Source organism: Bubalus bubalis, chromosome X (genome assembly GCF_019923935.1).
Source record: "Bubalus bubalis isolate 160015118507 breed Murrah chromosome X, NDDB_SH_1, whole genome shotgun sequence".
NCBI classification, from domain to species: Eukaryota; Metazoa; Chordata; class Mammalia; order Artiodactyla; family Bovidae; genus Bubalus; species Bubalus bubalis.
Window position 1 is genome coordinate 36474532 of NC_059181.1, and position 17228 is coordinate 36491759.

Sequence of the window (17228 nt, forward strand, 5' to 3'; positions counted from 1 at the left end):
AACTTGGGAAAGAGGAAGTCAAAGGTTGTTGCATCTTGCTTAGTTCAGTTCAGTCACTCAGTCGTGTCCGAATCTTTGCGGCCCCATGAATCGCAGCACGCCAGGCCTCCCTATCCATCACCAACTCCTGGAGTTCACTCAGACTCATGTCCATAGAGTCAGTGATGCCATCCAGCCATCTCATCCTCTGTCGTCCCCTTCTCCTCCTGCCCCCAATCCCTCCCAGCATCAGAGTCTTTTCCAATGAGTCAACTCTTCGCAGGAGGTGGCCAAAGGATTGGGGTTTCAGCTTTGGCATCATTCCTTCCAAAGAAATCCCAGGGCTGATCTCCTTCAGAATGGACTGGTTGGATCTCCTTGCAGTCTAAGAGACTCTCAAGAGTCTTCTCCAACGCCACAATTTAAAAGCATCAATTCTTCGGTGCTCAGCTTTCTTCACAGTCCAACTGTCACATCCATACATGACCACAGGAAAAACCATAGCCTTGACTAGACGGACCTTTGTTGGCAAAGTAACGTCTCTGCTTTTCAATATGCTATCTAGGTTGGTCATAACTTTCCTTCCAGGAGTAAGGGTCTTTTAATTTCATGGCTGCAGTCACCATCTGCAGTGATTTTGGAGCCCAGAAAAATAAAGTCTGACACTGTTTCCACTGTTCCGCCATCTATTTCCCATGAAGTGATGGGAACAGATGCCATGATCTTCGTTTTCTGAATGTTGAATTTTAAGCCAACTTTTTCACTCTCCTCTTTCACCTTTATCAAGAGGCTTTTTAGTTCCTCTTCACTTTCTGCCATAAGGTTGTTGTCATCTGCGAATCTGTTATTGATATTTCTCCTGGCAATCTTGATTCCAGCTTGTGCTTCCTCCAGCCCAGCATTTCTCATGATGTACTCTGCGTATAAGTTAAATAAGTGGGGTGACAATATACAGCCTTGGCGTACTCCTTTTCCTATGTGGAGCCAGTCTGTTGTTCCATGTCCAGTTCTAACTGTTGCTTCCTGACCTGCATACAAATTTCTCAAGAGGCAGGTCAGGTGGTCTGGTATTCCCATCTCTATCAGGATTTTCCACAGTTTATTGCTATCAACACAATCAAAGGCTTTGGCATAGTCAATAAAGCAGAAATAGATGTTTTTCTGGAACTCTCTTGCTTTTTCGATGATCTAGCAGATGTTGGCAATTTGATCTCTGGTTCCTCTGCCTTTTCTAAAAGCAGCTTGAACAACTGGAAGTTCACAGTTCACGTATTGCTGAAGCCTGGCTTAGAGAATTTTGAGCATTACTTCACTAGTGTGTGAGATGAGTACAATTGTGCGGTAGTTTGAGCATTCTTTGGCAAGACTAGAGATCTCTTCAAGAAAATTAGGGATACCAAGGGAACATTTCATGCAAAGATGGGCTCGATAAAGGACAGAAATGGTATGGACCTAACAGAAGTAGAAGATATTAAGAAGAGGTGGCAAGAATACACAGAAGAACTGTACAAAAAAGATCTTCATGACCCAGAAAATCACGATGGTATGATCACTCACCTAGAGCCAGACATCCTGGAATGTGAAGTCAAGTGGGCCTTAGAAAGCATCACTACGAACAAAGCTAGTGGAGGTGATGGAATTCCAGTTGAGCTATTTCAAATCCTGAAAGATGATGCTGTGAAAGTGCCACACTCAATATGCAAGCATCTTGCTTAAAATAACCATAAATACTATTTGTGCAAGGTGGCATAATTGATATAAAGTAAATTGATATAAAGTAAATTGATACAATTTATCAATAAATATATCAGTATATCAATTAATATAAAGTCTTATAATTTGTACTCAGGACACTTGAATGGAGCTTAATCAAATAGGAAGGGATTGGTAGCTGTCTTGGTGGACATTGTCTCGCCTACTTACTGACTTTGTAGAATAAGCCCAGTAACAGGCTACATGTAAATAAATGGTCATGGGTCAATTCCAGTAAAATTTTATTACAAAAGCAGATGGTAAAATCACAGCAAGTTATTTTGTGAATATCACTAAAATTATTCTAAAATTGGTAAGCAGAGGCAAACAGAAAAAATGAAACAGAAGAGCGAATACACTATTAAAGGAGAACAATAAAATTGGAAAACTGACATTACTTGACCTCAAGACTTACTATAAAGCAATGGTAGTTGAGACAGCATGATATTGGGGAAAGAATAGCCAGATAGTTCAATGAATAAACTAGGGAATAGGTAAAGACTCTGCCTGCAATGCAGGAGACATTGGTTGGATCCCTGGGTTGGGAAGATACCTTGGAGACAGGCATGGCAGCCCATTCCAGTATTCTTGCCTAAAGAATTCCATGAGCAGAGGAGCAGTCCATGGGGTTGCAAAGAGTCAGACATGACTGAACACACACACTTTATCTCCAAGCAGTGTTAGGACCCCCAAATGGATATACTAAACCACCACCAGGGAGTCCAGAAATACAACCATATAAATATGATGAAGTGATCTTTAGCAAAGAAGAAAGGGCAATACAATGGAGCAAAGATAGTATTTTCAAGAAATGGTGCTGAAACAACTGGACATGCACATGCAAAGAAAGGACACACACTGTACATCATTTACAAAATTTAATTTAAAATGGATCATAGACCTAAATGTAAAATGTCAAGTTATAAAGCTTCCAGAAAAGAACAGTGGAGAAAGTTCAGATGACCTTGGGTATGTAATTGATAACCTTATTTGATTAAAATTAAAAACTTCTGCCCTGTGAAAGACAATATTAAAAGAATGAGAAGACAAGGCACAGACTGGGAGAAAATATTTGCAGAAGACACATGATCAAGGACTGTTATCCAAAATAGACAAATAACTCTTAAAACCTAACAATAAGAAAACAAGCAGTGTAGTTTTAAAATGGGACAGAGACCTTAAGTGCTCATCAAAGAAGATATACAAATGGCAAACAAGCATATGAAAAGATGCTCCATATTGTATGTCATCAGGGACGTTAACACAAAAACCTGCATGTAGATGTTTGTAGCAGCTTTATTCACAATACCCAAGGTATCCTTCTATATGTGTAGAGATAAAACAAATTTTGATACAATCAGACAGTGGAATACTAATCAGCACTAAAGAGAAATGAGGTATCAAGATATGGAAAGATATGGAGAAGACATAAATGCATCTTACTAAGTGAAAGAAGCCAATCTAAGAAGGCTATATATACTGTATGATTCCAAATGTATCACAATCTAGAAGCAACAAAAGTATGGAACATTAACAAGAACAGTATGGTATTGGCATAAAAATGGACACACAGATCAATGGTGGAAAATAGAGCCCAGAAATAAACCCAATTTAATTAGTTTATGCAAAGGAGCCAGAAATATACATAGAGAAAAGACAGTCTCTGCAGTAAATGATATTGGAGAAACAGGACGTCCACATGGAAAACAATGAATCTGGACCGCTATTTTACACCATACACCAAAATCAACGCAAAATGGATTAAAGACTTGAACGTAAGACTGCAGCCATAACAGTTGTAGGAGAAAACAGAGGCATTAGTAAACTCCTTGACATTAGTCTTGGAGGTGAGGTTTTGTATTTGACACCAAAGTGAAGGCAAGAAAAGCAAAAATAAACAGATGGGACTACATGAAACTAAAAGACTCCTGCACGGCAAAGTACAACTATCAACAAAATTAAAAGGCAACCTATAGAATGGGAGAAAATATCGGCAAAAGATAAATGTGATAAGGCAGCGGTCCCAAGTCTTTTTGGCACCAGGGACCAGTTTTGTGGAAGACAATTTTTTCATGGACTGGGTGTGAGGGGATGGTTTCAGGATGATTCAAGCACGTTACATACTTTGTGAACTTTATTTCTAATCTAATGCTGCTGCTGCTCAGACTGGAGGTTGAGGACTCCTGTGAAAAGGGGTTAATCTCCAAAATAGCAAAAAAAAAAAAATTTGATTACTAAAACTAACAGAAGATCTGAATTGATGTTTCTGCAAAGTAGACATACAGATGGCTAAGAGGTACATAAAAAGTATTCAGCATCACTTATCATCAGTTCAGTTCAGTCACTCAGTCGTGTCCGACTCTTTTCGACCCCATGAATCACAGCAGGCCAGGCTTCCCTGTCCATCACCAACTCCCGGAGTTTACCCAAACTCATGTCCATCAAGTTGGTGATGCAATCCAGCCATTTTATCCTCTGTCATCCCCTTTTCCTCCTGGCCCCAATTCCTCCCAGCATTAGAGTCTTTTCCAATGAGTCAGCTCTTCGCAGGAGGTGGCCAAAGGATTGGAGTTTCAGCTTCAGCATCAGTCCTTCCAAAGAACACCCTGGACTGATCTCCTTTAGGATGGACTGATTGGATCTCCCCGCACTCCATGGGACTCTCAAGAGTCTTCTCCAACACCACAGTTCAAAAGCATCAATTCTTCAGTGCTCAGCTTTCTTCACAGTCCAACTCTTACATCAATACGTGACCACTGGAAAAACCATAGTCTTGAGTAGACAGACCTTTGTTGGCAAAGTAATGTCTTTCCTTTTGAATATGCTATCTAGGTTGGTCATAACTTTCCTTCCAAGGAGTAAGCATCTTTTAATTTCATAGCTGCAGTCACCATCTGAAGTTATTTTGGAGCCCAGAAAAATAAAGTCTGACACTGTTTCCACTGTTTCCTCATCTATTTGCCATGAAGTGATGGGACCAGATGCCGTGATCTTAGTTTTCTGAATGTTGAGCTTTAAGCCAACTTTTTCAGTCTCCTTTTTCACTTTCATCAAGAGGCTCTTTATTTCCTCTTCACTTTCTGCCATAAGGTTGGTGTCATCTGCATATCTGAGGTTATTGATATTTCTCCCGGCAATCTTGATTCCAGCTTGTGCTTCTTGCAGCCCAGCGTTTCTCATGATGTAGAAGTTCACTAAGCAGGGTGACAATATACACCCTTGACGTACTCCTTTTCCTATTTTGAACCAGTCTGTTGTTCCATGTCCAATTCTGACTGTTGCTTCCTGACCTGCATATCGGTTTCTCAAGAGGCAGGTCACGTGATTTGGTATTTCAATCTCTTGAAGAATTTTCCACAACTTACTGTGATCCACACAGTCAAAGGTTTTGGCATAGTCAATAAAGCAGAAATAGATGTTTTTCTGGAACTCTCTTGCCTTTTTGATGATCCAGCAGATGTTGGCAATTTGATCTCTGGTTCCTCTGCCTTTTCTAAAACCAGCTTGAACATTTGGAAGTTCACGGTTCATGTACTGCTAAAGCCTCGCTTGGAGAATTTTGAGCATTACTTTACTAGCATGTGAGATGAGTGCAATCGTGCGGTAGTTTGAGCATTCTTTGGCATTGCCTTTCTTTGAGATTGGAATGAATATTGACCTTTTCTAGTCCTGTGGCCACTGCAGAGTTTTCCAAATTTGTTGGTATAGTGAGTGCAGCATTTTCACAGCATTATCGTTTAGGATTTGAAATACCTCAAATGGAAGGCATTAGGTGAAATGAAATAAGTCAGACTAAGAAAGACAGATACCGTATATGTATCTGTATATGTATCTGCTTTATATGCGAGATCTAAAACAAGAGCAACAACTAAAAACCAAAACTCGTAGAGGAGAGATTGGTAATTGCCAGAGCAAAGGTGAGGGGGTCAAGGTCAGCAAAATGGGTTAAGGAAGCAGAAGACAAAATCTTCAGGTTATAAGTCATGGGTTATAATGTATGGCTTGGTGCCTGTCGTTAATAACACTATTGTATATTTGCAAGTTCCTAGTACAGTAAGCCTAAAAAGTTCTTGTCACAACTAAAACATTTGTAACTATTGTATGGTAATGGATGTCAGCTACTTGGGATCATTTCACAACATATACAGATATCTAACCATTATGTTATATACCTGAAATCATTGGTGTATGTCAATTATATCTCAATGTAAGAAATATGGAGACAGTAAAAAGATTAGTGGTTGAGAGGGGAGGAGTAAAGAATAGGTGAAGAGGATATTTTTTAGGGCACTGAAAACTCTGTACATGACTATAATCAGGGGTACATGTCCCTATACATTTGTCCAAGCCCATAGAATGTACACCACCAATAAGGAATCCTAACATAAACTATGGCCTTTGGGTGATTATGATGTATCATTGTAGGTTCATCAGTTGTATCAAATTTACCACTCTGCTGCCAGATGTTGACTGTGGCATACATTATGCATATGTAGGGTCAGGGAATATGTGGCCTGGGAATATCTCGGTTCCTTTCTCTCAATTTTGCTATCAGCCTAAAACTGCTCTTAAAAGTGTTGTTTAGTCAGTAAGTCATGTCCAACTCTTTGTGACCCCATGGATTGTAGTATGTCAGGCTCCTCTTTCCTCCCACTGTCTCCCAGAGTTTGCTCAAATTAATGACCATTGAGTCAGTGATGCCATCCAACCATCTCTTCCTCTGTTGTCCCCTTCTCCTTTTGCTTACCATCTTTCCCAGCATCAGGGTATTTTTCAGTGAGTCAGTTCTTTGCATCAAGTGGCCAGAATATTGGAGTGTCAGAAATAGTCCTTAAAATGAATATCCAGGGTTGATTTCCTTTAGAATCAGACTGGTCTGATCTCCTTGCAGTTGAAGGGACTCTCAAAAAACATTGTCTTTAACAAATTAAAAAAGTAACACAGTAGATGGTGGGCTGGGTTTGGCTTGCAGGCCATAGTTTGACAACCCATGGTATAAAACAAAGCAGTCTATGATGAAACAAATAGGTAAATGTGTGTGTGTCTATGTCACTTGATGCGTCTGGTTAACCGTGCATCTATTACCAAGAAAGACTCACTGCCTGATGTGCATAGAACCCCGTACTATAGCATTGGCTTTTGAGAAAAGGAAGTTTTATTGTGAGGTCAGCTGGCAAGGCTCTTAAATCTGGTTCTTCACCCCAAGGTTAAAGGAGAAATTTAAGGGGTTCGAGGAATCAGCTGATTGGCCAGTCTTAAATCAGCCCATTTGAACTACTTGTGCTGTTGGAAGCCATGGTTTCCTTTTCTCTTGGGAGGGCAGAATATATTGCTTTACAATGTTGTGTTTGTTTCTGCTATAGAACAAAGTGAATCGACTGTATGCATCCATATATCCCCTCCCTTCAGCCTCCCTCCCACACCCACATCCCACTCCTCTAAGCCATCCCAGAGCCCCAAGCTGAGCTCCCTGTGCTATGCAGCAGCTTGCCACTAGCTGTCTATTTTACACATGGTAGTGTATATATGTCTGTGCTACTTTCTCAGTTGGCCACCTCCCTCTTCCCCCTCTTGTCCACATGTCCATTCTTTATGACTGCATTTCTATTTCTACCCTGCAATAGGTTCAGCAGTACCGTTTTCCTAGATTCCATATATATGCATTAATAGACCATGATTTTTTTTCTCTTTCAGACTTACTTCACTCTGTATGACAGACTCTAGGTCCTAATTTTATTTCTTTTTGTGGGTGAGTAATATTCTATTGTATATATGTAGATCTTGTTTATCGATTTTTGTGTCACTGGACATTTAGGCTGCTTCCATGTCTTGGCTATTGTGAATAGACCTGCATTGAACATTGGGGTACATGTGTCTTTGAATTATGGTTTTCTCAGGGTATATGCCCAGTAGTGGGGTTTCTGAGTCATATGGTGGTTCTATTTTTGTTTTTTTAAGGAACCTCCATACTGTTCTCCATTGTGGCTGCACCAATTTACATTCCCACCAACACTGCAAGAGGGTTCTCTTTTCTCCACACGCTCTCCACCATTTATTGTTTATATAATTTTTTGATGATGGCCATTCTGACCAGTGTGAGGTGATACATCATTGTAGTTTTGATTTGCATTTCTCTAATTATTACTGACATTGAGCATGATTTCATGAGCTTTTTGCCCATCTGTATGTCTTCTCTGGAGAACTGTCTGTTGATTTGTTTATTTTGGCTGTGCTGGGTCTTTCTTGCTGTGTGAGGGCTTTCTCTATTTGTGCTGCATGGGAGCTACTCTCCAGCTGTGGTGTGTGGGTTTCTCATTTCGGTGGCTTCTCTTGTTGCAGAGCATGGGCTCTAGGCACGTGGGGTTCAGTAGTTGTGGCTCGCGGGCCTAGTTGCTCTGCAGCATGTGAGATCTTCCCAAACCAGGGATTGAACCAGTGTCCCCTGCATTGCAAGGCATATTCTTAACTACTGGGTCACTAGGGAAGCCCTCATGGTAAGTTTCAATTTGTATTGCTCTACTAATTAGTGATGTTGAGCATAACATCCCCATTCATCTGCTCTCTAGGTCCATGACTGAATACTGAGGCTTAAACAGCAATAGGTCCACACGTGGGATGAGTGCTAGGGTTTTAGGACCTGGGGTTTTGGTTCTGGCTGATTTTCTGTGGCCTGACAGACCAAATTATTTCCCAGGTGATGCTAGTGGTAAAGAACCCGCCTGCCAGCTCAGGAGACACAAGAGAGGTGCATTTGATCTCTGGGTCGGGAGGATCCCTGGAGGACGAAATGGCAATCCACTCCAGTGTTCTTGCCTGGGAAATCCCATGGACAGAGGAGCCTGGCAGGCTACAGTCCATGGGGTTGCAGACAGTTGGATACAACTGAGTGACTTAGCATGCATGCATGATGGGCCAAATTATTTCCATTAGTTATATTACTATCCATCTTTTGGTGGCCTGGGGAGTGAGTGATGGCTGGTTCTTCCAACATTCTAACGGAGTCTAGTAAGTCCTGGATCTCCTCTGTGAATTTCTTTCCTTCCTGATGTTCATAGACCTCTCTTTTCATATGGCCCCACATACCTGTACCACAGAGAAGGTGTACTTAGAATGAGTAGCAGGAGTTACCTTTTTCTTAGCTCCAAGGTGCAGGGCTCTCATGCAGGTTATTAGCTCTGCCTTCTGGGCAGACATACCTGGAGGAGGATTTCTGCTTCTAGGACTTCCTGATGAGTTACTGTTGCATATCAAACAGTCCCCTGTCCATGAAGCTGCTCCCATTTGTAAGCATTTCCATATCTGGATTGTCAGGTCAGGTCTGCTAGAATGGACTTGAGTGAATTGTACAGAAAGGCCTTATGGCATTCTGCAGTCTATCTCAGTGGCTCATTGTCATTTCCTTTAAGAGCGTCATATAGGGGTTTACCATGATCCCAAACTTAGGGATCCAAATACAACAAAGCCCAGCCATCCCTAAGAATCCTCAGGATTGCCTTCTGGTGGTTGATGCCGTTACTCTAATGCGTCCCTTCCATTTGGAATATGTTTTTTTGTCATAAATATTTTACAGTTGGTTGAGAAGTTTTCACTTTTCCCATGGACACTTTATATCCCCAGTCTGCCAGAAAGTTGAAAGTAAGGATTGTATTTTGGCCTGAAGCTTCCTTCGTTTTACTGGCCATTAGGTATATTATTCATATATTGCAGTACAACTCTTTGATTTAATTGGCGGTCCCTTAAGTCCTTGGCTAAGGCTTGCCGAGAAGATGGTGGGGGCATTCTTCGATCCTTGTGGGAGCATCATCCAACAATAGGGTTGTTTCATATTAGTCTCTGGATCATCTCATTCAAAGGCAACAGTTTCTAGGCCTCAGGACTGAGTGGTATGCAGTACAAGGGATCTTTTAGGTCCAGAATTGTAAACCAGCAAAAGTCTCCAAATAAGATTGTAAGTAAAAGTATAAGAATTTGGCACTGTGGGACATACATCGTGTACAATTTAGTCAATGGGTCTCAGATCCCATGCAAACAATAATCTCTGGCCCCTGGCTTTTGTACCGGCAGTATTGGAGTATTTTATTGATATTGGTAAGTTTGATAAGGGGCTTCCCTGGAACCTCAGATGGTAGGTGGAGAATCTGCCTGCAATGCAGGAGACCCAGGTTGGATCCCTGGGTAAGGAAGATCTTCTGGAAAAGGGAATGGCTACCCACTCCAGTATCCCCGCATGGAGAATCCCATGGACAGAGGAGCCTGGTGGGCTACAGTCCATGAGGTCGTAAAGAATGGGACATGACTGAACCACTAACGCTACACGTTGGATTACTTGGCATTTAATAAAGGTGGTTCTCAGAAGCTTTATACTTCACATGCCTCTTTAAAGGTTATTGCTTTTTCAGTTCTGACACTTGGCACCGGGCTGGAGTTTTCCTCCTACTGGGTCAGCGGTCTTGGCTCTTCCTGGCCTCCCCGCAACTCAAGCATCAGCTCTTACCTTTTGTAGAATTTCTTCAGGGACTTCTGGTTGAAGTTTGTCTCTCCATTGTCATGCACAGCTTGGATGGGGCAGGCTTGACCTAGGAGTACTTTAGTGTCTACTTTTCTGGTGAGAAAGTCACTTGGGCATTTAACTTTGTTAGATCTTCCCCCAGTAAGGGAATAGGGCATTCAGGCAGATACAGAAAGCTGTGCCCTACATATGCTCCACACCGCCCCCCTCCCCCAATTATATCAGATCTGAGGTAGAAAATGGAAAGTGTACATGTACGAATGCCCTAGGTTGACCCTGGTCATCTAGCCCTTTGGGAACTTGTTTCATTTGATACTGCCCTGCCTGAGGGCAATTGAAAAGATACAAATTTTAAATATGTTTAAATTTAAATTAAACATTTTCAATATAATAAACAATCTACTCTTTTAAGCCATAGTTTTTTGATCCCTATTTTACATATGAGAAAACAGAGGCACAGAGAAGGTAATTCACATTCCCCAATGCCCTCAATTTAGTAAGTGGCTAGAATGGCATTTGAACCCAGGCCATCTGTGGGGAAGAATCCATGACACCAAACTATTTCTCCAAAACTGGAGAGTAAGAAGGATCTTCAGGCTTCCCTGGTGGCTCAGTGGTAAAGAATCCTTCTGCCAAACAGGAGACCTGGGTTTGATCCCTGATCCAGGAAGATCTCACATTTCGCAGAGCACCTCAGCCTGCGCATCACAACTACTGACCCTGTGCTCTAGAGCCGAGGAACCACAACCGCTGAGCCCATGTGCCACAACTACTGAAGTCCAAGCGCCTCGTGCCCATGGTGTGCAACAGGCGAGGCCACCACAATAAGGAACCCACATACCGCAACTAGAGAAGAGCCTGAGCAGTAATGAAGCCCTAGCACAACCTAAAAGTCAATTTCTAGTTATAAAGATGAAGAGATACTCACCTGGTGCTTGCTTCTATCTAGAGGAGAACAGTTAATTGACATATGTAGCATCTGAGACATTGTCAGAGAGAGGAAAATGAAAGTGTTAGTTACTCGGTCGAGTCCGACCGTTTGCGACCCCATGGATTGGAGCCTGCTAGGCTACTCCATTCATGGAATTCTCCAGGCAAGAACACTGGAGTGGGTGGACATTCCCTTCTCCCAGGGATCTCCCTGACCCTTGGACTAAACCAGGGTCTCCTGCATTGCAGGCCGATTCTTTAGTCTAAGCTACAGGGAGGAATATTTGTGAATATTTGAATATTTGTAAATATTCAAAGCAGTTTGCAAACTTTAGGGAGACTCAGACTGACCATGTGTCAATCTGAGGACCATGTCTTATCAAGGACCATAAGACAGGCAAGATCTGTACAATTTTACCTTTTGCCTTATTAACCACACCTAGGCACAGAAGAAACATATTTTGAGTGTTTTTGTTAGGATATTAGGGTTTACATGTGTAGAGACTTCATCTGATCAAATAGAGTTGACCGAGAGGCTGAGTTTTTTAAGGGGAAGAGAAAAAAATAAAGATTTTTTTGGCTGTGCTGGGTCTGTGTTGCTGCACATGGCCTTAGTTCTCCTGAGGCACTGTGGAATCAAAATTCCCGGGCCAGAGATCGAACCTGTATCCCCTGTGTTGGAAGGCAGCTTCTTAACCACTGGACCACCAGGGAAGTCCCTATCATTTTCTTAAGAAACCCTTTTTTTTTAACTGGAAAATTTATTTCTGCATAGTCACAAAAAGATGAAAAGTTCAGTCTTCTCCCCATTTTGAAAGCAGATCCCAGAAGGCCACACTGAGGTCAAGAACAGGCTGATTTGGGGCCACAGGGTGTGGGCACAGGTGGGCACAGTCTGCAGTGAGCTAATGGTCAAGGTGAGGTCAGCACCCCTCTGGGCGTTTCATCACCTCAGCCCTGCTTCTACATGTTCGTTTCCCAGGGCTTGGGCTCTGCCACACTCCTAGTCTGCTCTCCAGTGAGGTTTTCCACTCCCATGACCACACACAATCTATATAGGGATCATGATATTTCCCATAGGTCTATTTCTAAAGCTGACATCCACATTCACTCTGAACTCCAGATTCATTTTTCTGGCTACGTGCATGACAGTTCCACTTGGATGTCTAATATGCATCTCAGATTTTACATGACATGCCTTCTCCAACCTTCCATCCCAGCTGTGCCCCTGGAAAAAGACCTCAAATTGACAAAATGGCACCACCATCAACCCAGGCTAAATTAGATTAATTTCTTCATATCTCACTCTTCGTCTCTGGTCCATGAAGAAACCTTGCTGATGTATCCCAATCCATCTGCAATGTGTCTACATCTCTTCATTTCTTCATCCTCCACCCCAGTTCAACCACCATTGTCTTTCACCTGGACCAGCTGTGATACCTCCCAGCTTCAACCCTTCCCACACTACATTCCTCAATACAGCCAGTACCAGTGACTTCATATTCAGGGGGATTCATTTTACTTTATATTCAGTATCACAAATTGACCTTCATTCAAGAGCTTATATTTTTCACCCTAGAAGGGCTATATAGATTCACCCTCAATAGAATTGAGGTAAATTTTGTGTGGTGCCACGTTACTTTATCGCAGGGTGGTACACTTCAAAAAAAATTGCACATGGGTATTTTGTAAAGGGAGCATCCATGCTCAACAGTGGTGACCACAGGAAGTGTGTCTCTAGGAAAGCCAGGCCTGCTACCCTTAGATTGTCACTGTAGCCCAGGGTGAGCTTGTCAGAGAGGGACTCTGCTATGCCAGCTTCTAGGGCCACCATCTTGCTACCCAGAAGTCTGCTTCAAACAAAATCAAGATCCCTTTATTTCATCCCCTTCCCAATCCCATTCCCTTCACTGTTTCTGGAGATCTATACCAATCATGATTTTCAGGCCATATTTTTATAGCTCATCTATTCACAGTCACCCACATTCACCAGAGCCTCACCTCACCCACGCCCACCCCATGTACCACATTGTTTATTAGGGGAAGGTACATTTTGTATTGTTCAGGATCCTATGGGTCCCCTTCTTCCCTGCCTTTGTGTAGATCTTGAGCTGCCTGTGGACAGGGCATTGGTAGCTCAAGAGACTCCTGGATACCTGTTTTAAAATTTGAAAGGTTAAGGGTTTGCACGCATGAATCAACAAGGGACCTTTATTTCTTTAGGAAGCAATTTATTAGAAGAACTGGCAACACTGAAAGAAGGAAAACTTAAGTGAACTTTTTCTGGTGACCTTGGGCAGACACCTAGGACTCGGGGGAAAGTCCAGTCCCGGCTCAGTCCTTCTTGTCGCCGTCACCCAGGGTGAGCTTGTCAAAGAAGTCCTCTGTCAGGGCACCTTCCGGGGACCCCACGTTGCTCAGGTTGCTGACATGGTCCCCCAGCTCCTTGATGTACCTGACCTGCTGGTCCAGGTAGCCAGTCCCCAGGAAGTGGCACAGGTTGGCATCGCAGCTGTCGGTGGCCAGCTGGTGCATGTTGAGCAGGCTCTGGTTGACGTACTTCTCCCAGTGCAGGCTATCTTGCATGGCCTGGAGTCCGCTCTTCTACTGTTGGGTCTCAGGCTTTCCGATGTTGAGGAAGCAGATGCGGCCCCCACGCTGGATCTGCAGGAACATCAGGCTCTCTGCTGTCTTGCTGTGCTCGTGGGAGCGGAGCAGGAAGAAATGGGAGAAATGCTTCAAGCCCACATCATAATGGTCGAGGTATAAGGCCACGGCCAGGCACTGGAAGGAGGCGTGAAACTCCAGGGTGGCGTGGTGGTTGATTGCGGCTTCGCACTCGGGGCGGTAGTTCTGACGCTTCTGTGAGGGCGATGTGGGCAGCATGGTGGGCCACTCCCGGACCCAGGGAATGGCGGCTGGGACAAAGCGTCTCCGGGGCAGGAATCGGCGGGGGCGGGGGTGGGGTGGCCGGGGCCAGAGGCCTCCTAGGAACCTTTCCAGGGCGGACAGTGTGGGTGGCCGGAGGCGGGCTCCCAGCCAGATGGCTGGTAGCTGGGCAGGGTCTCTGGGATGGACTGTTCGAGGCATCTGTTGGGCGGGGTCAGTACCCGGGCTTGCGATTGGTTAAGGAAGAGGGGAAGAGGTCACGTGGGTAGGCGGGAGCCGTGTGCAGGAAGTGAGCAGGGCGAGACCCCTGTCTATCAAAGCCAGGGTGTGGCCAGGGCGAGACCACTGTCTTTCAAAGCCAGGGTGTGGCCAGGGCGAGACCACTGTCTATCAAAGCCAGGGTGTGGCCAGGGCGAGACCACTGTCTTTCAAAGCCAGGGTGTGGCCAGGGCGAGACCACTGTCTTTCAAAGCCAGGGTGTGGCCAGGGCCAGACCCCTGTCTTTCAAAGCCAGGGTGTGGCCAGGGCCAGACCCCTGTCTTTCAAAGCCAGGGTGTGGCCAGGGCCAGACCCCTGTCTTTCAAAGCCAGGGTGTGGCCAGGGCCAGACCCCTGTCTTTCAAAGCCAGGGTGTGGCCAGGGCGAGACCCCTGTCTTTCAAAGCCAGGGTGTGGCCAGGGCGAGACCCCTGTCTTTCAAAGCCAGGGTGTGGCCAGGGCGAGACCACTGTCTTTCACAGCCAGGGTGTGGCCAGGGAGAGACCACTGTCTTTCAAAGCCAGGGTGTGGCCAGGGCGGGACCCCTGTCTATCAAAGCCAGGGTGTGGCCAGGGCGGGACCACTGTCTATCAAAGCCAGGGTGTGGCCAGGGCAAGACCACTGTCTATCAAAGCCAGGGTGTGGCCAGGGCGAGACCACTGTCTTTCAAAGCCAGGGTGTGGCCAGGGCGAGACCACTGTCTATCAAAGCCAGGGTGAGGCATAGCTGCTTTGAGCTGAATACTTGGCATGCACAAAGTTTTTAATTTTGCCATAATACTTTTCCCAAGGACTTTCTCTTATTCTCTAATAGCTCCCTTTTATAGTACTCTGTTCCCATTTTATAAACCCACTATCATCTTTACAGTTCTGACAATATGAATTTGGATTTTTTTGTGATGTTCTCTTCTGTTTCCTGTAGTATGTTTGTTTTTTCCTCCAGAAATTGTTCTGTTTACGCATCATGATCTCTTCCATTTCTGTCAAATATCTGGTAAGCATTTGTCTATCCATATTTGGGCATAAAGGACTCATTTGATTAGCCTTGAAATTTACCATGGATCTGAGCTACAGTTATGACATCCATTCCACTATTAGTCTCCTCTGAATGGGATTGTGGAGTGTGTCAGGGAGTGGTCTTCTGTCTTTGGGATACATGGTTTGGAGCTTGCAGGTAAGATAAGGACCATCTCAAATGCCAAAAGCTTGGTGTTTTCTGAAATTGGAAGACTTTCCTGTATCCCGATTGATTATGTCTTTGTGTTTTGTTTCTTTCTCTTCTGTGGAGTGGGTCCACAGTTACATCAGAGCTTCTCTCATATAATTTCCCTTCCTGAGCCTTTGAATGACATAAGGAAACTCTAGCCCCATCCTCTGCCCCACCAGTGTGCGCTGGGTCTTGTAAGAACAGAAAGTAAAAATGTACTGTGTTAAGCTAATAAGACTCAAAATATTTGTTGTAGCAGTTAACCTACTCTGACTAGTTAGCCAGGATGGAAGTTCTGGATGACTACAGTTTATGTTATTGTAAGCCTACAGCATTTTCTCTTGGTGCATACACAGATCCAGAAGTTAATCCCTTGGAGAAGGGAATGGCTCCTCACTCCAGTATTCTGGCCTGGAGAATCCCATGGACTGAGGAGCCTGGCAGGCTACAGTCCATGGGGTCACAAAGAGTTGGACACGGCTGAATGAGTAACACTTCCAGTTTTTTCATTGTGATTTAACCCCCTCCCCTTGCTGTTTTGCAGTGATTTTGGAGCCCAAGATACAAAATCTGTTGCTGTGGGTCCCAGGGATTCCCCAAGTGGCCACAGGAGGAGGAAGCAGCAGAAGGGGTGCTACTCTCCAGCCAGGGGCTGAGCATGGGGGAAGCCACATCCTCTTGTCCTTTGGAAAGGCTTTTGACATCAAGGTTAGCCCTGAAGCTACCATTTCCATGTTATCAAGGACGCATCATGTGTGCGTGCTGAGCTTTTCTCTTGAGAGGCATCTCTAACCCCGGGCATTGCAGGAACTTATGTTTGGAGTAGTAACAGATGAGGGCTGCTTATGAACTCAGTTCCTCAAAGAGCCCAAGAGGATGCTAAAAGCTTGTGCTCAAAGGGAGTATACAGGCCTGCTGCTGGGGGTAGGTGCTTAGTCCAAAACTTCAAAGGAAACCAGGTAGACTCCTTCCTGTTTGGTCTAGAGACTCCAGGAGGCATAGTCTTATGTGACCAATGACTTGATAGGGCATATGGAGCCAGTGGGGAATAAAGGGAAGACTTGCTGGAATGCATCCAGGGCACCTTCCAAAGCATATTTGTTGGCCTTAGCCCCAGTGGAAGGCCGCCAACTTGTATGTGATTGCATGTATAACAGGGCAAAGAAACAGTGAGATGTGAGGGATATGTTGCCTCCAGAACAGGAAAAGGCCTAATATGTGTTGTGCTTGTCTGAGTGTACTGGATGGTTTCATGGTGAGTAATTGATGTTTGGGGCTTCCCAGGTTACTCAGTGGTCAAGTATCTGCCTGAAATGCAGGAGACCTGTGTTTGACCCCTGGGTTGAGAAGATCCCCTGGGGAAGGAAATGGCAACCCACTCAGTATTCTTGCCTGGAAAATCCCATGAACAGAGGAGCCTGACAGGCTACAGTCCTACAGTCCATGGGATCACAAAGAGTCAGAAATAACTGAACAACTAAACAACACATTTGATGGTTGACTGTTGGGGAAATTTCTCAGCCCTTAGAGCAGATGTCCCCAACCTTTTTGGCACCAAGGACCAGTTTTAGGGAAGAAAATTTTTCCATAGACCAGGGCTGCAGGATTAGTTTTGGGATTCTTCAATGGCATTACATTTATTGTGCTCTTTATTTCTATTATTACTACATCAGCTTCACCTCAGATCATCAGGCAGTAGATACCAAG

General features: G+C 44.2%; 1 protein-coding gene across 1 annotated transcript; it reads right to left on the minus strand.

The window, feature by feature from the left end:
• Positions 1–13774: 13774 nt before the first annotated feature.
• LOC123331765 (ferritin heavy chain-like) lies at positions 13775–14056 on the minus strand. The gene has a single exon (XM_044936786.1). The coding sequence runs from the start codon at positions 14054–14056 to the stop codon at positions 13775–13777; it is 282 nt and encodes a 93-aa protein (XP_044792721.1).
• Between the last annotated feature and the right edge of the window lie 3172 nt (positions 14057–17228).

What these genes read in the sequence shown, in the direction of transcription:
- LOC123331765 (XM_044936786.1), bottom strand. Translation starts at nt 14,056, where the DNA reads ATGCTGCCCACATCGCCCTCACAGAAGCGTCAGAACTACCGCCCCGAG.